The 21935-nt window shown below is 50.1% G+C and overlaps 2 protein-coding genes across 4 annotated transcripts in view; one reads left to right on the top strand and one right to left on the bottom strand.

Moving 5' to 3' along the window:
* The first annotated feature begins 4267 nt into the window (after window positions 1-4267).
* CCDC167 (coiled-coil domain containing 167) lies at window positions 4268-21695 on the top strand. Its single transcript, XM_002925081.4, has 4 exons — window positions 4268-4370; window positions 19465-19559; window positions 19764-19816; window positions 21324-21695. Exons 1-4 carry the CDS (start codon window positions 4278-4280, stop codon window positions 21425-21427), a joined length of 345 nt encoding a protein of 114 aa, XP_002925127.2. The 5' UTR covers window positions 4268-4277; the 3' UTR covers window positions 21428-21695.
* CMTR1 (cap methyltransferase 1) overlaps window positions 18873-21935 on the bottom strand; it is a 52455-nt gene continuing 49392 nt past the window's right edge. Inside the window, exons 24-27 of one of the 3 annotated variants that reach the window (XR_002143865.2) lie at window positions 20996-21164; window positions 20326-20415; window positions 19999-20081; window positions 18873-19770 (exon numbers count right to left, since the gene is read on the bottom strand). The gene's annotated coding sequence lies outside the window, so the exon portion shown is untranslated. The remainder of the gene's footprint in view (window positions 19771-19998; window positions 20082-20325; window positions 20416-20995; window positions 21165-21935) is intronic. The other 2 variants (XR_002143866.2, XR_859076.3) reach the window with 2 other exon arrangements.

Genomic DNA, 21935 nt, shown 5'->3' with positions numbered 1-21935 from the left:
TATCAATATATTAGAGATATGCATATTCAACAATATTTGGATTTCCGTCCCTTTGTTTTCACGATGTCACTTGACATCTACTTCAGGGTCTCATGTGGATTCATCATTTATGATTTGATTTCATTTAGCTAAAAGCCAGATACCAATTAAATAGCAAGCAAAAACATCCCTTTCATCTCCTTTGGCTTTCTTTTTCTGGGAAAATGAGATCGGGTGCACAGAGTGGTACATGAGTTCCCCAGTGAAGTACAGGACAAGAAAGTTCGAGCATCTTAGCTTCGCTGAAACATATAAAAACCACCAAGACATAAAACTGATCCAAGCAGGCCATAAAGACACCGCTGCCTTTGCCTCAGAACTTGGGCTATAATCTGCTGTCCTGGAACAAAATTCAAACATAAATCAGCCTCCACTGTATTTTTAACCACCTACGAAATTCTTCATTTCCTGCCTGAAATGCTTCTGACAGTGAACGATTCCACTCTCCCCTACTCCTGCTCTGAGAAGGTGCCCTCGAGGCAGTGGTGGGAAAGGGAGGGCTGGGGTCCCAGGTCCAGGTCCCTCAGGTCAGGCAAGCCAAGGACGGAACAAGGGGTAGAAAATCGACCCAAGGGTCTCTGTGACAGATAAGCCAGGGCCGTGGCTAGCCTACACAGTGATTTTGTGCAAAGGTGAAAGGGTGATCCTGTAGGCACAGGAAGCCCTTTGGGGTCCCACCTGGGGTGCCCTCTTCCTCGTCTTCACCTAACCTAATCTCGCCTGTCCTCTGGGACACATAGCCTCCGCAAAGCCCACAGCATTTCTCTTTTTTTTTTTCTGAGCTCCTAATGCATCAACAGTACATACCAGACAGCTCACATTTAATTATATGATGTCTGGTGTTCGCTATTTCATGTTGTCAGTCTGTCTCTCTAACTAGATTGAAGCTATCTTGAGGGTAATGATTGGTTCTTACTTTATATGTCTACCTTACAGCCAAGGAGGGCGCCTTATGTCTAGACACTTTACATATAACAAGGTCATTAAAACAGAATCTTAGGGTGTCTAAGCTGTCTAGTTCCCCCTCCCCCTCCCCATCCCCGTGTCCATTTCACAGATGAGGAAATTGAAAACCAAAAAGGAAGCTTTATCTGCCCAAGGTCATGCAGTGAGAACCCGGCCTAGCCAGGAATGAACCCGTTCTCCTGTCTGCCAATGCAGTGCCTACTTCCCTTAAACACTTAGCTCTAAAACTCACAAATAGGAAGACAGACAGACGGCTGGTCCACAGTAATCGATCTGCCTATGGGCAGAGTTTCCAGCACAAAGCCAGGCCAAGCTGCAGCAGGCTCGCCAAACAGCCCCCGTGGGAATCAAAGCTGGTCTTTGTATGCACCAGGGGGACGAAAGGACCTCAGTGGGTCACCTGGGGCTTTTCAGTCTCACCACACCACGGGATCATGCTGTCTGTAACGTGTGGGCACATGAAACCCAGGACTGATGGTCTCAGCAGGAAGAACGAGTAGAGAGGTGGAGAGAGCATCACAGAGAGACACTTGTGTATGTCGGGGGCTGCCTTTTGCAGTGAACCACTTGATAGCGGGAAACCACCCCCGTGTTTGCCCCAAACTCCTAACAACAGATACTTTACAACAGTGTCAAAGCTGATCCAAACCAGTATCAAAATAATAACAACAAAATACAAACGGCAAGAGTTGCCAAGTGAAACCCTTTACTGGAAAACTGGCAGCAGCTGCCTGAATCCTGCTGGGTCTCTGGTGGTCGTTCATAAAGCAACGACCACTTAGTAACTCTCACAATGACCCTACAAGCCTGGCCTCACGAGCTCGTTCCGCTTTGCAGGCATGGGAAATTATGGTCCAGGAAGTGTAAGTGTCTTGTCCCAACTCTCACCACTGCTAAGTGGCAGAGCTGGGGACTGGAGTCCAGGTCAGTCTCCCTCACTCCCCTTACGCTACAACCCACATAGGCTCTTATTCCAGCCCCGTTTCAAGTATTAGTCTCCTTATCAGAACCATTGGACAAGGTTTGGTGTGGAAAAGCTGAGGCTCTTCCAGAGAAAGATGACAACTTGCCCAATATTTCACAGGGGAGTAGGGGAGAGAGACAAGAGACCGAAGCCCACTTAGATCTCCGTGGCTTTTTCTTGGTGCCAAACAAATGCATAAGAAGCCACTTCTAAAAGAACACAGTGTTTTTCCCTCTCTTCTCACCTCCCCTGGGCCTGTGCCTATGATAATTGGGAAGTACAAAGTCTGGTTTTTCTGGGATTGGAACCAATGCTGTGAAGTGTTCTGACAATAAATGCTGTTGATTGACAGTTGATGGACAATGATCTAGAGCAAGTTTTTCCTGTGCTGGGTGTTAAGCTGAGAACTGCTCTAAACAACTGCTCAACAGCCTGCTTCCTGTTCAGACAGAATTTACTACATTTTCCCTCTGTGGGCCTCAGTCAGGCAGCCAGGCGAGATGATATCTCAGGTCCCCTCCAGCTCCATTACTCAATGACTATATCAAGAAGAGGACACAGATCTGAAAACATTCCCCTCCCATCCCCCAAACACTGAGTCAGGGTTATCATTCACACACAGAAACGCAAGCTCCAATAGGGAGGTAACTAGTCAGAAAATAATGTGTTTGATTCTGGTATCATACCCTTTGACCCAATAATTCCACTTGTGTGAATTTATCTTAAAGAGCTATGTATGCAAAGATTTTTGCTTTGGCATTATTTGGAAGTAATATCCCATAGAATAATGTCCAATATGAGAATGTATGACTCACCTGGAAGTATATACAGCTATCGCAAAGGATGATTTGGAAGACATAAGAAAATGTCTATGACTGTTTGTTGTTGTTTTTTTTAAGATTTTATTTATTTATTTGACAGAGAGAGAGCACAAGCAGGGGGAGTGGCAGAGGGACAGGGAGAAGCAGGCTCCCCACTGAGCAGGGAGCCCGACGTGGGGCTCCATCCCAGGATCCCAGGATCATGACCTGAGCGGAAGGCAGACATTTAACTGACTGAGCCACCCAGGCATCCTTATGACTGGTTTTCAAATTGCAATTCAGTATCCATTAATGGGTCAGGAAATAAACTTAATAGGTCTCCTGCCACCAACTCTTTTTTAAAATGAATTAGACTAGAATAGAAAATAGAGTACATCACAGGTGGTAAAAGTGTTTATCAGGAAATCAGTTTCAGTTATATGGATAACTGGGCTAAAATACCCATAGTATTTTGTATCATAGGGGGTCACAATTTAAACATCTCTAAAGGGGGCGCCTGGGCGGTTAAGCATCTGTCTTTGGCTCAGGTCATGATCCCAGAGTCCTGGGATTGAGCCCCACATCGGGCTCCTTGCTCAGCAGGGAGTTTGCTTCTCCCTCCTCCAGCTTGTGCTCTCTCTCTCAAATAAATAAAATCTTAAAAACGAAATGAAACAAAACAAAACAAAACAAAAAAATCTCTAAAGACATAGGTCTACAGTGTACTATATAATAGGATTACAAAAGTGTAAAATACTATATCTGACACCAAGCCTAGAAGGGAATACACAGGAACAAAGATAGGAGCTGTGTTAAGAGTGGTAGGATAAATGGTGTTGCTTTTCATTTATAAGTTTTCTGTGATGTTTGGAGGCAGGTTTCTGGGGTTTTTTTTCTTTTTTTTTTAGCAATGTCTACACCCGGGGTGGGGCTTGAACTCACGCCCCCAAGATCAAGAATCACATGCTTCACCTACTGAGCCAGCCAGGGGCCCCCGTAGATGGTTCTTACAGTAAAACAATAAAAATGAGTAAAAACACATGACAAAAAAAAAAGGAATACCAACAGGTCATTATCAGAGCCCACGGTGCCAAAGGGCTCAAGGCGGGGCTTCCTGTAGGAGCAGTGCTTCAGGATGGGCCTTGAACGTTGGACAGAATTTGAACAAGGGATGGGGCATGGCCTCAAAATAAGTCGGGTGGTCACTAAAAGGATGAAGGGTACAGAAGGATAAGATGGGGTGAAAAATGCCTCAGTGATGTAAAACGGTTTTGAACTAGGAAGAAAAGGAGCACCATCTCTGGAGGGTGGGCGATTGTTCCTCCCGGGCCAATCTACCCATCCTCTGCCCACCCTCGCCTGAGACCTCCAAACTAGAGGTTGCCCCTCATAAACATGGCCGCGTCAAGATGGCCACGCCCCTCAACGAGGTGGTGACCTCCAATAGCCCCGCCTCCCACCGCTTCTAGGGCCAATGCGAGGGAAGTACGAGCGCTGGCGCATGCGTGATGCCACCAGTGGGTGCGCCCAATAATGACTGGGGGATCCCGGCAAGTAACATGACCAAAAAGAAGCGGGAGAATCTGGGCGTCGCTCTAGAGGTGAGGGGACAAGTGCGGGGTGGGCCGTGTCGTTAGCTGCCTTCTCCCCGCGGCGGGGTACAGTGGGTCGGTCCGGCTGCAGGTTGGAGGAGGGGCTGAGGGGAGGAAGTGAAAGCGACAAGAGTTTGGGAGAGGGACGCGAGGGGCGTGAGAGCGTCCGATGGGGTACCCGAAGATGAGGGGCGGGATGGGGGAGATGGAGTTTGGAGAGCCCGAGGGGGCACCAGCGGTGAGGGGACCTCCACAGGGGACGAGACGTGGAGGTGAAGGGGAAGCCCCGAAGAGGGCGGGACGCGGAAATTAGGAGGCCCTGAGGGGAGATGTGTAAGTGAAGAGGACGCGAAAGGGGCGGGATCTCGGAGGGGAGGGGCACCCCAAAAGAATAGATACCTGTGAATGAGCCCCCCCCCAAAATGACAGAGCCCATACTGTTTAGAATGTTACTAAGTGACTTAAACATCTCCTGAGATGGGAAATTTTTTCCTCTGGGGTACTGAAGCTCGTAGCCTGAAAATTACTTTGGGAATCTGTGGGAATTTGTAGAGAATTCTGGAATGAAGACGTTCCCAAAGAGCTTAAAAATAATGTACTGCATATGGAAAGGAAAGAAAATTGAGGCATATTGAGCAACTGCTGCTTGCTACATCATTTGCATTCTAAGCCAGTCCTCACTACGAGCCTCTGAGAGTTTTAAACCGATGGGGAAACTGAGGTTTCAGGCAGAGCCCAGGCTGAAGCAATGAAGGAGCTGAGACGCAGCAGGTAATTTGCGCTCTAGTGCATCTTATTCTGTGTCCCAGGAGTTACCAGAGAGACACAGGATAGTAGTCTTCGTGAGCTTACTGCCAGTTTGGTAGTTCTCAAACTTTAGAATGCATTAAGAATAATTTGCAGAGGGGCGCCTGGGTGGCACAGCGGTTAAGCGTCTGCCTTCGGCTCAGGGCGTGATCCCGGCGTCATGGGATCGAAGCCCCACATCGCTCCTCTGCTATGAGCCTGCTTCTTCCTCTCCCATTCCCCCTGCTTGTGTTCCCTCTCTCGCTGGCTGTCTCTCTCTGTTGAATAAATAAATAAAATCTTTTTAAAAAAAAAAGAATAATTTGCAGAGCTTGTTAAAAATGGAGAGTTGAATTGTCTCCCACCCTGAGTAATTCAGTAAGGCTTGGGTGTACGTTTTCAATGAGGAATCTGCATTTTTTTAAAAAGTAGGCTCCATGCCTAACATGGGGCTTGAACTCACAAACCTGAGATTGAGAGTCCCGTGCTCTACGGACTGAGCCAGCCAAGCTCCCCCAGGAATCTGCATTTTTAACAGCTGCACACACCCATGCTGATGCAGGAAGTTTTACTACCACCCCTTGAGAAATAATTGGCCTACCTGGTAGGAAAAAAAAAACGTTGGTGGAAATATGAACCTCCCTCTAAAAGAGAGTATGGTAAAATGAGGTGGCACTATATGGTGGAAAAAGCATAGACCTTATAATCTGATTAGGACACAATAGCTGCTGTAACAGAAAAACCCTAAAATTCAGTGTCTTCAGAAAGTTTATTTTTTTCTAATAGGGTAGAGCAGGGATTGACAGATGTTGTCTATAAATGGCCAGATAGTACATTTCTAGGCTTTGTGGGCCATATGGTCTGTGTTGTAACTACAGTTGAGCCTAATTATTCACCGATTCCGTATTTGTAAATTTGCCTTCCTGCTAAAATGTACTTGTAATCCCCCAAATCAGTACTTGCATTGCTTTTGCAGTGATTCAAAAACCAGTGAAAAATCTGTCCCCTGAGGTGCAGCTAAGGTCGAACAAGGTAACGCTCTGCCGTCTTATTTCAGCTTATACTGTAAACAGGTGTCCTTTTTGTGGTCTGTTTAGTGCCATGTTTTTCGTGTCTGTGTGCTTTTTGTTGGTGATTTTGTTGCTTAAAATGGCCCTCAAGTGTCGTGCTGAAGTGCTGTCTAGTTTTCCTGAAGTGCAAGAAGGCTGCATTTGCCTTACAGAGAAAATAGGTGTTAGATAGGCTTTGTTCAGAGTTGAGTTATAGTGCTGTTGGCTGTGAGTTCACTGTTAATGAATCAATAATATATATTAAATAAGGTCTCTGAACAGAAACACACAAAAAACAAGGTTTTGTATTAATCACTTGATAAAACTGTTGGGACCAGAGGCTCGTAGGAATCTAACTTGGTTCAGTATTTGCTAATTCATTGCTGGCAGCAACTTTACAGAACATAACTACCGTAAATGAGCATCAGCTATGCTTAGATAGGCTATCTTAGCACAAAAGTAGCCATAGACAATATGTGAATTAGTGGGTGTAGCTGTGTTCCAATAAAACTTTATTTACAAAAAAAAAAGGGGGGGGAATGGACTGTATTTGGCCCCAAGGCCACAGCTTGCCAATCCCTGGTCTAGAGTGGTTCTGCCATATTCCCCTCATCTTGTGACACTGCCATCCCTCAGTGCCTTAATGTCACCTCATGAATGGAACTAAGTCACATTCCATTGACATGTCCACTGGCAGGGAAAGAGAGAGTGGAAGAAGCATAAGCATCACTGTCTTAAGAGTCGTGGGCCCAGGGGTGCCTGGGTGGCTCAGTTGGTTAAGTGCCCGACTTGTGATTTCGGCTCAGTTCATGATCTCATGGGTTGTGGGATCGAGCCTGTCTTGGGCTCCTAGCTCAGTGGAGAGTCTGCTTGAGATTCTCTCTCTCCCTCTGCCCCTCCCCCCACTCACATGCTCACTTGCACGTGCACACACACTCTCTCTCTTCAAATAAATAAATCTTAAAAAAAAAGTCATAAGCCCTAGAGTGCCCACCTTCCGTTGGCGAAGATGTGAGCTATGACTCGAGACATCACCCAACTGCAAGGAGCTGCTGGGAAATGCATTCATTGGCTAGGAGGCCACGTGCCCAGCTACAGCTCGATCACTGTGGAAGAAGGACCTACCATGTTTAGTGGACAGTGTGCAGTCTCTACTGCAGATTGCAATTTACCTCAAGTGTGGTGGGGTTTTTTAATTTAATTTTTTTAAATTCTTTATTTAAATTCAACTTAGTTCACATATACTGTTTCAGGGGTAGCATTTAGTAATTCATCGGTTCCATATAACACCCAGTGCTCATTACATCAAGTGCTCTCCTTAATGCCCATCACCCAGTTACCCCATCCCCCACCCACCTCCCCTCCAGCAACCCTCAGTTTGTTTCCTATAGTTCAGCATCTCTTATGGTTTGCCTCCCTGTTTTTATCTAATTTTTCCTTCCCTTCCCCTATGTTCATCTATTTCTTAAATTCCACATATGAATGAAATCATAGGGTATTTGTCTTTCTCTGAATTATTTCACTTAGCATTGTACCCTCTAGTTCCATCCATGTCATTGCAAATGGCAAGATTTCATTCTTTTTGATGGCTGAGTAATATTCTGTGTGTATATGTGTGTGTGTGTGTGTGTGTCTTTGTGTACGTACATACACACACACCATATCTTCTTTATCCATTCATCTGTTGATAGACATCTGGGCTCCTTCCATAGTTTGGCTATTGTGGACATTGCTGCGATAAACATTGGGGTGCAGGTGCCTGTTTGGATCACAATGTTTGTATCCTTTGGGTAAATACCTAGTGATGCAATTGCTGGGTCGTAGGGTAGCTCTATTTTTAACTTTTTGAGGAACCTCCATACTGTTTTCCAGAGTGGCTGCACCAGTTTGCATTCCCACCAACAGTGTGAGAGGGTTCCCCTTTCTCCACATCCTTGCCAGGACCTGTTGTTTCCTGAGTTGTTAATTTTAGCCATTCTGACGAGTTTGAGGTGGTATCTCATTATGGTTTTGATTTGTAACCTCAGGTGTGGCTTTGAGGATACCATATGTGTGAAATAGGAGCCAGTGGGTCTCCAGCCCCTCTTCCTTTGCCCACTTCCACTGCAGAGGTTAGAAATGCTCAAGAGATGCTTTCCCAGACTCAAGTGTGGTTTTGAAGAGACCATGTGTGTGAAATACCTAGCACACGCCTGGCTTGGGGTGGAGATAATCAACAAACAGTGCCCTTGGTAGTAGCCTTTATAGTTCTGCAGTTTTCCATCATGGCTAAGTCCAGCCCTCTTGTTCAGATTTAGTTTCCTTTCCTGTAATATGAAGACCGTGAATTTCACCAGGGGTTCTAAGTTCATTGACTGTGATCCGAATACAGATCACAGACGTCTTTTGTTTGGCTGACACAGGTTTCTAAAATGTTTTAAATTTGGTGGGCATATGCTCTCCTAGTGTCTTTACCAGTCACATTGGCTCATTTTTTTTTTAATTCTGTCAATACCAATGTAGATATTTACATTTGTGATCTTGGTCTCTAAGGTTACTTTTTGCTTGGATATTCTAAGATTTGAGATCTATAACTGTGCACCTTAGGAAAAGCTTGGCATCTGGCTGTCTCCCCACCTGTTCGCCCGTTGCTCCCAGCAGATCTGAGTATTGAATGTGCACTGATGCTCAGGGGCGGTGGATATTGTCCTCTTATTAAAAGTCGTGTGCTCAGAGCCAATGAAGTGGTGATTTAATCAAAATGTTTGTTAATCTGACGAGTGCAATAAAACCCCCACAAGTGAGTGATCTCAGCATCTGCAAACAGTCTCCACTTGTAATGAAGCAATTACCAAGCAGGCAGCACTCACCCCTAGGGCTGGCTTGGGCCAGCTGTACCGGGCATTTACCTCCCAGGACAACCAAGGCAACCCCTAGCAGCCTCCACTCACGTCTCCTCTCAAGGTCTTTTTATCCAACTCATTTGCCACCCTGTAAGATCTCAGAGTTGGAAAAGACTGGCTATGAGTTTACCTTCTGAGAGTTAATTCTGAATAACGAGAGAGCATTCAGATGAGAAAGCACCGGTTTGCTACTGATTTTAATGTGTGGAAGGATGGAAAGGCTGCATTTCAGTCTAATCTGGTAGGATTTTGGCTGATGTAAATCCTGTTTCTGTTTTTGTAACCTCTGATAGTAATGAGATGTTACTCGGTCATTGTACTTTTCTTTCACAGCTAGATCATTCAGCTTGGTGTCTTTAGATGTTTCAACAGCCAGTGGATCTTAACAGATGTGTGGTGTTTTAGCCAACATCTTAAGGGGGATAAGTGGGTTAGATTTGGTCCCTAGTACAAAAATCTATCAGATGGAAACTTTGGCTACAAGGTACAGAAAACTGACCTAAGTAAATAGGAATATAGTTTCTTCCCCATAACAAATTTGGAGGTAAATGGCTACTGGCATTGGTTCAAAAGCTCAGCTAAGTCAAGGCTGGTATTTCTGCATTCTCTTAGCTGTTTCCTCATATTCACAAGAGAGCTGCCACAGCTCCAGTCATCATATCCAACTTTAAGTTAGGAAGAAGGATAAAGGAACTACAACACTGTCCTTTTTTTAAAAAATTTTATATTAAAAATATTTGAGAGAGATTGCAGAGGGAGATAGAGAATCAGACTGGCTGCTGAGCAGAAAGCCCGATGCGGGGCTCGATCCCAGGATCCTAAAGCAGATGCTTAACTGACTGAGCCACCCAGGCACCCCACAATACTGTCCCTTTTATCAGCAAAGCATAAGCTGTCCCAGGAGTTTTCCAGCGGACTTCTGGAACATGTCATTGGCCAGAACTGGATCATGACCATCCCTGGCTGCAATGAGCATGGGAAAGCATCTCTTGAACTTTTCTAACCTCTGTAGTGGAGTGGGCAAAGCAAGGGGGGGTGGGAAGCAGTGTTGTTGGCCAACGAGTAGTATCTGCTATAGGAAAGAAAAGTAAATGGGAGTCATCTAAATTCACCAGAATCCTTAACAGAAAAAGAGGTGGTATATTGACGGGAGAAAATTACCTAGGCAGAATGAGCACAGGAGGAAAGAACCTTGACATTGTAATTATTTGTTCAGTGTAAGCCACTGCTGTAAGCTCTCTGCGGGCATAGAGAGGCAGAAGCACCAAGCTGTTGGTTTGCAAACTGACCCCTTTCCATGGAGGACAGAGAGAGACCCAAGAAAGAGGCAGGCCACTCCAGGCTGGTAGGTGGCAGGTTTAACAAGAGAGCTTAGAGGTGAGGCTTGTCTCGGGCAGTGAATAAGAGGAGGAGATCTCCACACCCGCCCGCCAAATCTTCCAAGTTTGTTTAGAGGCCTTAACTGGGTTCCGTCACGTATACTGTCCAGATGGTCTCCACAACACATGGTCTCTCAAGGCTATGTCCTTGGAACACCTCCCAGTGCGGGAACAGTGGGCAGAATGTACATTCCAAGGTCAGAGGAGGGATGAGGAGCCTCCGATTGCCCTGGTCCCGCGCTCAGGTCAGCCGGTGGTTACGTCCTCTTCGTTACGTCCTCCACCACAAAGGTGTAGACAGTCACAGTTCTGAAACAGGCTGTGCGCAAGGCTGGGGGTGTGGGCATCTACCAATTTTCTGAGACAAGGTGCAGAAACAGCTTAGTGGACCATCAATAAATATTTACTGAATTGGCTTGAGTGGCTGGAGGAAGCACTTGGACCCTTGGCCCTGCCGTCTGGGCCGCGTGGAGTGGTTCACTGGCCAGAGGTTGGGAGGCCACCGTGGGGCAGGCACTTGGACACCACCTTGCCAGGGAGCCAGCCGTCCAGGGGCTGGGAGAAGGGCCGCTGACCATTAAATGAGCGTCACCTGCTGCAGGCGCGAGCGACAGGTTGCCGTCGGGCAGGTGATTTCTCTCGGCAGCCTGTGTCTGGCTCCATTCCACCTGACGGGGGTCAGGAGACTAAAACCTCATTACCTAACGCGGCTGGATGTCAGCGTGTGTGGAGTGGCTGTTTGCCAGCATCTTAATTAATGAATTCATAAGGCACGGGGTGGATGCCAGTTCTTGAACAGTGCTTTGAGCCTTTCAGCGATGAAGCAGCTTTTCCTAATTTATCAAAAAATATATATTGGGGGAAAGAGGAGAAAACAAACCCCACACAGCTTTCTGGCCCAGGGACAGCTGAAGGCTTCAGGCAAGGACTGACGTGGCTCTCCTTGTAGAGCTGCTCAGCACGGCACAAGGTCTCAGAGCTTGCAGGTGTTTCAGCAGGGCCCCTCGTGTGCCTGACCTGGGGTGGCGGAGGGGGCCGGTGAGTCTCCAGAGAAACGACAAGCCCTTTGGCTCTCTGCTTGTCCTGAAAATTGTTCGTTGATTGAAAACTGGGAAGGTTTACGGTCTTCATCTGCTCAGCCTGGGAGAGAGACTTCTTATGATTTGGGGAGACATGGATGGAGGTTTTTGTCTTCTGTCCCCACAGAGCCCTGAGCCGCCTCCATAGAAAAACATCCCTTCAGCAGTGTCAGGGCAATCGGCCCTTTGGGGTTTGAGGCTGGTCACCTGGAAAATCGAGGCCCATGACCCTCATGTGACTTGGCCGTGTGGCCCAATGGCCTCAGATGGAAAACCCCAGCGCTCTTGCCACAGACCATCTGGGCAGGTGTTCTGGCCTCTTTACCGATTATAATAAATGTCCTGGGGCCTCCCTGACGTGTGAAAATGAGTGGATTTCCAGAAATCCAGTTCCCAGGCTGCTGGGCTGGAGATAAAACAGCTGGCACCACTCTCAGGGCTGTGAACTGGCACGTGAAAAGAAAGGCCTGGCTACCCACTGGGGAAAGAAGGGCTTATCAGGCCTACCTAGCTCACCTTTCTCCGTCTCAAAACTGAGGCTGTTTTGTGTGAATTGGGGAGGGTGCTGTGGTGGTTTAGGCAATCTGGGGGAGGGTGCCAGGGATGTTTGAGAAGCCGGAAGTTGGGGGGATGGGTAATTGCCTTCAACATGAGGACAGGCGCTCTGCTCCCGTCTCACTGTCTCCACGCAGATTTCAGTCAAGTTCTTCCCTCACAGAGAGTATCTGTTACGTGGACAGAGACCAGGCAAAGCCCTTGTACAAGATTATTCAGAGTAGAGAATCTGTTGAAAGCAGATCAACAAGCTTAGATTGGCTTCGACTAGGATGTGGAATGACTTTGTTCCACAGAACCCTTCTTTGTCATGAATGTTTTCATGAGGGATTTTGGAGAAAGAGCTTGAAGTGTTGAAAAGAACATAAGCTCTGAAGCAGAAAAACCTCAGATTCAGACCCTCAATTCTGCCACTTCCCAATTAATGACCTTGCTTGAAACCTCTACACTGGGAGTTCGCTCTTCTCTAAAACGGAAATAGTCCCTTCCTTGCAGAGTTGACGCAGACGTCGGTAGCCTACACGAAGCTGCCGCAAACTGCCTAGCCCGGGCTACAGGGAGTGGGGCTTACTCCCGGGAGCTGAGGCTTAGGGCCGGTATGTGGGGTGGCAGCTAACAGCACAGACTCGGACTGCCCAGCCCCCCCCCCCCCGGTACTGGCCCAGTGACCCTGGACAAATGACTTCATCCCCACGGCCCAAGCTTCCTCACCATCAAAAGGTGAATACGGGAGTTCCCCCTTATCTATGGTTTTACCTTCCGAGGTTTCAGTTACCTGCAGTCAACTCGGCCTGGAAGCAGATGATCCCCCTTCTGACATACTGTCAAAAGGTGGATGGCAGCCTAACGCTGTGTCACAGTGCCTCCGTCACTCACCTCGTATCACCTCATCACGTCGGCATTTTTCACCTCACATCAGCACAGGAAGGGTGACTACAGTACAGTAAGATATTCTGAGAGCGAGACTACATTCACATAATTTTTATATATGGCCTTCCATCATAATTGTTTTATTAGCTATTGTTGTTAATCTCTTACTGTGCCTCATACATAAATTAAACTTTATCATAGGTGTGTACATATAGGAAAAAACATCATATGTATACAGGATTCAGTACTATGCGTGGTTTCAGGCATCCACCGGGGTCCTGGAGCGTGTTCCCAGCAGGTGGGGGGGACTGCTGACTGATGGTATCCTACCCCTCATAGGGTTATTGCGAGCATTCTGTGGGTGAAGTGCTGAGAACAGTGCCTGGCATATAGCTCGTGCTATAGAAGTGCTCGCTGCTGCTGGTAGAATGGTTTAGTTTTGCGTGGACTTTTGGCTTCTGGAAGCTGCTTTGACTTGTGCTGTGCCATCTAGATACCCCCACACCATGCTCTTTATTAGCAAGTACCTGGCTGGGCAGCTGTAGGATATGCCCCTTGACCACTGCCTGACTCCTGAGGTTAACCTGTTCCAGCAACTTCTGGCAGTCACTGGCCAGAAGCTCTTGAGAGCAAGGCTGAGAAAACAAGAAATAACTACCTAAACCAGAAAGCAGAGTGGCCTGCGTAACCCAGAGCTCTAAGTCCTGAGGGTGCTTTCTGCTCTTTCCCAGAAGAAAGCCTGGCCATAGACAGCAGCTTGGGGTGGGTGGGGAGCCACCTCCCAGGCCATCAGGATGCTCACGGGAGCACCATTCAGCCACCCTCAGGAGGAGCACCTGCAACAGGGGAGCGGCAGCCTGTGCGTGCCTGTCAGCAGAATGTGAGCTGTGTACGGGGGCCCGGCAGCCGCCAGACCCAGAGCGGCCCCCCTGCGCCCCCGTGGGGCCTGACCTGACCAGTGTGCGTGAGCTGGCACTCAGGTTCTCTGTCCCCAAAGAGGCCTCACTCGGGGTTTTGATTCCAGGAGGCTCCACACTTCTGAAAAGATGCCTCCTGGGGATTTCAGACGAATTTTACAGTTTCTCTTAATACAGTGGTTTTATGGCGTTATAGGACCCCAGGGAGACTTCCCTAAAGCTCTGAGAATAAGGTGTTATTCCCCAAGTCAGGTGGCAGAGGGGATTTTGCCTAGCTGGCTCAGGGCTCCTGGACGGCAGGCGCGGCATCCGAAGGGCGCTTGAGGAAGGCTGCAGCGCGAGTCTCTGCCCCTGGTGACTGCAAAGAAGCCACCCTCGCTTCCCTCAGCACCTGCCAAAGGACCAGCGGCCCCACTCAGCTGGGGCGGGGCCTCTGCTGACCTCCACTGCCTGCCGCCTGACTTCAGATCTTCATTCTTATGCAGGATACGCCCCTGCCCCAGCCTGTGTTTCTACCCACTCTCTAAGCGGCCCACCAGGCTCCAGGCTCTGATTCCCCAGTCTGCGCTTGGGTCAGAAAGGCAGAGGTTCTCATCCTGTCTGTGGTAGAATCGCTTTTGGGCCTCTCAAGCACAGACTTATGGATTCCGGTTCTAGGGCCTCCTCTGGGACCTTCAACTCCTTCCCACTGCCTACCTTACATACCTTTTCCCTCCCGCTCTGCATCTTCCTTTCTGGGCTCAGACCAGCAGTCCCCATGGTCTGGTCTCAGGGTGAAGGACCAACTGTTCTACCAGGACACCCTGCACACTCACCACCTACCTCTCGGTCCCCTGAACCGCGCAGCACACGGGTTTTCACACCTACCAAGTCCTCAACTCTGTGTGAAGTGCCAGAAGGCAGTTTGCTAACTGGTAGAAAGCTCATACCACCACCTTTCTGACTTCTAGTGTCCCTTTGCAGCCGTGCTTCACCTCACCATTACGTCAAAGAGACACAGTGTTCTTTGTCCCTGGATAAAAATGGACACTTGGTCTTCTGAATATAAATGCAATGCATGGATATTTTTTAATGTAATTTTACAGAGGGGGTATCCACTCTCGTTCCCACACTGTGCCTGAATGAGTGCCTCATCTCAGTCCCCACCTCGGCTTTTACCACTTTGCCTGTGACAGTCACAACCAGCAGTGCTGCCCCCTCTAGCTCCACGCAAGTCTCAGTACCTGAGCCACTCTTGGCCCGGCCACACTCTTCCTGCCGGTTAACCCTGTATCCAGCCAGTTGGGCAGGAGTCCTCGGAACCTCTGTGGCCTCCAGAGTGTAACCTTCTCTTCCTACTAGAGTTGGTCCAGTCTCTTTGACGGGGCCTCTTTCTGCTTTAGTCCTTGGGCTTCGCATTTCTGCTCCCAGCTTAGCTGGATGCCGGGCCATGGTGTGGGTAAACATGGTCTCCAACTGCCAGTCCCCGCCTGCCGTTCCATGTCTCCTCAGATGCTGATCCACACCCAGACCACACCTGAGTCTGTGTGCCCTTAGACACTGCTCTGGGCCTCATCCCCGGGTGCCACAGGGCCAACCCTCAGCAGGTTGGGGCCGGCTCCAGAGCCCAGCCCAGCTTCCTCCCCAGGCAGGAACATGAGGTTCCCAGCATGCTGTGTTCTGAGCCAGCTGGATGGGCTAGGCTTTAGAGGCAGTGCTGTTCTGATAGGCTACCCTGCAGCCGCCCCGTCACTGCTGAACCCCTCCTCTGCAGACTCAGAGGATGGCCATATCCCAGCTAGACGGCCTCCCCTTGCCATTGCTGCCAGCCAGTGATGGGTGGAGATTCCTCTCCATCACACACCCCCACTTCTGTCTCTTTCTCTTACTCTAATCTCATATTAACTCACTTTTCTTTCTCTGTTCCCCAAATATCAAGTGGAAACCATTCTCTGCTAATAATGACAGCACACACTTATTTAACTCTTAATGTGTGTGTGTTCGGCACTGTTTAAGCACCTTACACGTATGGCCTCATAACATCCTCACGACGTTTTGAAATATGAAACATGAACTTTGTTTTACACAGGAATAAAATGAGACACAGAATTGAGGAAGTCCTTCAGAGGGCAGGTGAGCAGCAAGCTGAGGCACCCGATTACAGCCCGTACTCCTCACTACCACACTTCTCAGGACCCACAGTTTCAGGCTTCTGGGTACTTGGGCTCCCAGCTGCTTGCCCAGCTCTCACCCTATGTGTTTAGAATCTTCCTGGCATTTGTCTTCTTGTTCTGGTCCTAACCCTGTGCCCTCTCTCCTGTCCTGGCTGTATTGTGCTCTGTTGCCTTTAGCCTGGCAGCAAGAGAAAGCTACCCAAGGACTTTAGAGTTGCACTGGGAAATCTGCAGCGTGTAATTCACACGCATGCCATCGAAAGTTGACTGAACACCCAAGGAGGGGCTGCCTTTAAGATCCACTTTCTGGGTCCTCTCCCCCGTTTCTGGCCCATCTTGAGTCCACCCCACTCTGTAGGCACCACTCCTGACCCCAGCCACAACTAAAAGATGCATCCTGACTTCCCTCCTGCCTTCTTGCAGCCAGGTCCCTCTGAATCTTTGCACCCCTTCTTATAGCTGCTCGAGAGCCGGCTTCTGCTTCAGCAAATGCTCAAGGGTGTTTGACTGCCAACGGGGTCACCTTCTGAGGACGGGTTTGTGGCCTACTGAAGAGCTTCCTGACAGCCTCAGCCTCCCCTCACTCAGCCCACATCAAACAGCTGGGTTATAAAAAAGGGGAACTTGCTATTTAGAAGGGAATCAGAGAGAGCTGTCAGCAGGACATAAATATTCATAGAGGGAGGTTAGAACTTGAGTCCCTAAAACCTTGATTTGTGTTCGTCCGTTTAAGCCTCATTAAAAAGTGGTAAATGAAAGTGGGGATATTCAGTGGAACTGCAGATAAATTGGGCTTGTTCAGATAAAGGCCTCCGACTGCCAGCTCCACAGGCCCTGCCCAGAGCACGACGGCAGAATGGCTTGGCCACTTGTGGTTTGCCAATCTCAGTTTAAAGATTTTGCTTAGCATGAGTTCCCAGCCGTGTTCTGGCCCAATTACCACTTGTTTGGGCACCTGGTAGCCTTCCAGAGGTGTTTAGGGACGGAAATCCCCAAGCTGTTTCTCCCCAGAATGACATGCGAACTAGGACTTGGCCCAAGGGATGGCAGGAAGCAATCTATCCCAGGACTAAAGAGTTGCACTGGGTTAGCAGCAAAGTACATAATCTGTGTGCAAGTGTAGTTGCTTCTCCTGGCTTCTTTGAGCTTCTGTGGGCACTAGGGGAGGGTTTCAGCCTCTAGTTGTTACGTGAGGTCTAGATCTGTCCCTAGCTCCTCGGCCCCATCCACGTCCAACCGGAGTCATTCCTCCATGGCTACAAAGACTGCAGCAGGCCAGGCCTTCTGGTGACCACAAAGGAGAGACCGATGGCCACCATTCTAGGATAGGAGCTACACAGTCGGGCATCCTTAGGAGCCAGGCCGTCACATACACAAACGGAATGGGCCAGTCTGGGTGACACTTGATCCCTGGGCTGTGAGTTTACACCATAGGCCCTAGGGGTTCCCAGTCTAGGAAGGTGACGTTCGATGCTCATAGCTGTGATGACCTGGTGTGCTGTCAGCCTTAAGAGAGAAGGCCTAATTCGTTTGCCAAGGGGAGGATGTGGTACTTCTCCAGCCAAGGGCAGCAGAGAAGGCCTTGTGGAGGGGGTAGTGCTTCAAAAATTAAGCTTTGGGACCTAGTGTGGAATTTGGTGCCCTGCCTGTGGTTTCTACATGACGGCAGCAGCAAGCCTCAGGGTCCCCAGGGTCTGGGCTGAGGGTGCTGCTGTGACGAGTGGGCCACGTGGTGGCCTGAAGTGCCTGCTCTTCTCATCTAGCCCCACGGACCATCACATCAGGCCGTCACGATTCCCTGAGCCTGGCTGCCTGGTGCTTATTTCCCTGCAGTACAGGTTCCCGGATGGCCTCTGGCCTCCCCAGGCGCAGGCCCCAGCTCCTTGCTGAGGCTGTTCCCCAGGACAGCCCTACTTTGGTGCCAATTAGCAGAGAAATGATACAATTAACCGGGCAGTTACCTCGGGGCTCTTCGGTTGCTCCCCCCCACAGGGCTCTGCTTCTGGAGCTGGAGCTGGCAGCAAGCTGAGGCTGTTGGGAAGGGACTAGATGGTGTGTCATTTGGGGCAGGCATTGGGACAAGGCAAAGTGGCCGACCCAGAAATGGCTGGGGTAGGTGCTGAGGAGAGGGGCAGAAGGCTTCAAGTGCATCTCTCCTGACACGGACCCCAAAACACCTGCCTGGGACTCTGGGATCCACACTTGGAATCACTGATTACCATCTCCACAGGGGCCTTTCTAGAAGCGACTAGATACAGAACTGGCTGAGACCAGTAAGGAGAGGGGTGCTCCAGTTTGTCTCAGAAAAGTCATTCCCTTTGGGGATCCCAGTCTCCCATTTGTGAAATAGAGGTCGTACTTGCAATTCCTCCCAGGGATGTGGTAAGAGTGAGTGAAGTCGGATGGAAAATCGAGCGTCCTGGGGACCTGAGGCACTATTCTGTCAGCTGCCATGAGGGACACAGGCCCTCTGAACCTTCCCGCCCACTGAAATCTGGGCTCCCGCCAGCAGGGCAGAGGTGCTGGAACAGACCTGGGCCCAGAGAGGTGGCTGATGAGACAGACACCTGGGGACAGACGGACACAGATGAACTTTCAAAGCCACATGTATGATCAGGAACCAGGCTTGGACCATCCAGTCCAGTATTTTACAGAACATTTTCCTACAGCTCATATTATTTGTCCAAGAACACAGCTCTGAAATTATAATCAAAACAAATGGGAAAACTGATACCTTTGGCAGCCAGCCTTTGAGGAGCTTAGCTATTTTGCCTTACAAGTTATGGCTGCCTTGATGATAGGCAATGTTTTTGCACAAGAACCAAGTCAGAAAGAAACAAGTTTTTGAGCTGTGTGGGTTGTTTTTTTTTAATACTCAGTGATTTTTTTTTATTGATTCTCATGGGAGAATAGATATTAACAACTTAAGACTACCTTAAAAAGTGTGTCAATGCAAAAAACACCCCTGCTTTTTGTCCCCGAGATGTCTAATCCCCCGTCCCTCACGTGTGTGGAGCTCTAGGGAAAGGCGGCACCTCACTGCATTCTAGGCTAGGCCTGTGCAGCAGGCGCCTGCCGCATTCCCGAGCTCTGCTGGCTCCCGCTGTGGGCGCAGCCAGGACGTGTGCTGGGGACACAGAGCTGACTGAGGGACTGCTGCCCTCTGCCCCCATCCCAGGCTTGGTCCAGAGAGGCGGGGCCGCTGCGAGAACCTCACCACACCCAGAGCTGTTTCTGGTGGGGCTCAGGCCACACTGTGTGGAGGCAGAGGACAGCAAATCAAGTGGCTGGGGGGCCAGGGCCAGGGGAGGCAGGGCGCTATCCAAGAAGACTCCTAGAGGCTCCTTCCTCCCCATCCCAGGATCCCAACTGTTTTGAAAGTTTTAAGGCTCTGCCCCCCATCTCTATCTGTCGGGTGTGCCGTGTGTTTCAGATCGATGGGCTGGAGGAGAAGCTGTTGCGGTGTCGGAGAGACCTGGAGGCTGTCAACTCCAGGCTCTATGGGGTGGAGCTGAGCCCAGAGGCCAGGTAATGTGTCTGTCCCAGACTCCTGCCTTCTCCCGACCCCTCATATTTATCCTGGGGCCCTGGCCCTGAGCTTCCATTCACCCTACCCCTTGCCAGTGGAGATGTGGGCCCCTGTTCCCCTCGTCCATCCTGCCCCGGTATGTCAGCTGCCCCTCAGATGGGAAGAAAAGGGCTTGAGCCATAAAACTCCTTCTCCCCTCACAGGAAGTCTCTGGAGAAGGAGAAAAACAGCCTGATGAACAAAGCCTCCCACTATGGTAAGAAAGTTCCCTTTACCAGCCCCATCCTCCAGTCCCAGGGTCAGGAGGGGACAGATAGCCCAGGGAGCCCATCAGGTCATAAGGATCAAGAAGGTTCTTTGGGAGGGAGCCCCCCACCACCACCACCCTGCGACCGCCCCGCACCCCCACCCCTCTCTGCTGAGGCCATAGGAACCCACTGTAAGCCTGGCAGCCTGGAAGGAGAGCCGGTTTGTTCCTTTGTTCCAGGGGAGATGGAGAGGCCTATGGGTCTGTTCTTCCTCTGTGGGATGAAGGGGAATGGTTATGGTCAGGTCCAGAAGAGACTCTCACATCCACCCAGACTTGGGAGATCTGTCCTCCCCTACCCCCCTCTCCCCTCCCACCTCACACTCCATCCCAGGAAAACCCTAGAGGTGAAGGAAGGGCTTCTGTGGGTGGAGCAATGCTGCCACCTTCTGGGCACTGGGAGCAGAGCCAGGTAGAGCCAGGAGGGTGCAGAGGAGGGCAGCTAGGACCACACCTACCCCAACCCTGCCCCAGCCAGCCTGAGAGGAAGATGGTCTGCAGAGGTTCCTCAGACTTCTCGGTTTTGTTTTCCCCCTGAGAGACCAGATCTGCCAAGAATCAGCCCCAGAACAGTCCAGGTGACAGGGAATCTCCCAAAGGGACCAGTTTGAGTCAACACTGTAAGCACAGCACATGTACACACACACCCGTACCTGGGCCCCAGTCTCAGTCTGGCCTGCCCAGAGCTACCTACCCCCTCCTTCACACAGTAGGGGAGGGATAGCCATTCTGCCTCAAGCCTAGTAATTTTTACCATCGCAGCATCAGCCCTCAGTTTACCTGAGAGGTAGCACAGTACCGCCCACCTGCACGTCACTCAAGATGAATGGATGCCCTGTGGTCATAGAACAGGACTGGCTTCCTCTAGAGGCAAGCCCAACCACCCTGTGGGCACACCCTGCCTTCCCCTAGCATCCCTGGTTCCAGCTTAGCTGGGCGTCCAGCAGGGGGCAGGGCTGGAAGCACCGTGATGGTGTGGCCCCACCCTGTCCCTACTCCAGTATCAGGCCCCAAAAGTCCCAGCCGCCCTGAGTTTCTAGTCGGCCAGATGAGACCCCCTGAAAGGATGAGTCCCACGAAGCACCCCACCCCCACCTCCCACTGGCAGCGACAGGCCAGAGGACTCACCTGGTGATGCCATGCCAACACCTAGCATGGCTATCAGGTGTGGCCTTTTTGATGACCCCCTCACACACTCCATCCTCAACTTCCACTGCATTTGAAGAAAAATGGCTGAGCAGCATTGGGTGTTGGGATTCCTTTGGGCCAGGATCTGTAGCCAAAAGGTGGTGAGAATCTGGGCAGATCAAGGAGGACAGTCATTTTTGTGGAGAAGTAGAGAAGCTGGGCGGGAACACCTCTGCTCTCAGCAGCGTGTACACCCATTTGCCAGAGACGCAGAGGCAGAGGAGGGTGGCAGAGGGGCCCACCTGTTCACCACCCTGTTTTCTCCTAGAGAAGGAGCTGAAGCTGCTTCGGCAAGAGAACCGGAGGAACATGCTGCTCTCTGTGGCCATCTTCATCCTCCTGACCCTCGTCTACACCTACTGGACCCTGTGAGCCTGAGATGCCTCCACGGTCAGCACAGGCTTCCCCTTGGCCCCTGGTCACTACCAAGCAGGCCCTTCAAGCCTCAAGACAACCAAGGTACAGGAGCCTTTCTCCCCAACCCAGACACTGGAGCAGGGCATCCTGTGGGCCCAGCCCGTCTCACCTCCTGGTCCTGCTGTGGGGCCTGGGTCTCCAGAAGGACTGTGTGCTGGTTCCTCCCTCAGCCCAAGGGAAAGGCAATAAAGAACAGCCAGGCTGCTCCCGTCTGCTGAGTAAATGTCATGGACTGACTGTAGCTGAAGGCTAGTGGGGGTGGCACTCAGGAGTGAAGGAAGAAAAGATGTTCAAGGGGAAGTGCTTGGCTTAGAATTCAGGAAGGGGGGAAGGGGCACTGCGAAGGTGAGTCCCCAGCTTAAGTGGGGAGTAAGACAACGGAAAGCATTTTTAAAGCCAAAACTATTCTGGGAGCCATTTCCAGGGCCTAGGCATGACGCCAACCATCCACTGCCCCCACAGA

The sequence above is a fragment of the Ailuropoda melanoleuca genome, chromosome 5 (assembly GCF_002007445.2).
Source record: "Ailuropoda melanoleuca isolate Jingjing chromosome 5, ASM200744v2, whole genome shotgun sequence".
Classification (NCBI taxonomy): Eukaryota; Metazoa; Chordata; class Mammalia; order Carnivora; family Ursidae; genus Ailuropoda; species Ailuropoda melanoleuca.
This window is presented reverse-complemented; position numbering and strand designations above follow the sequence as displayed.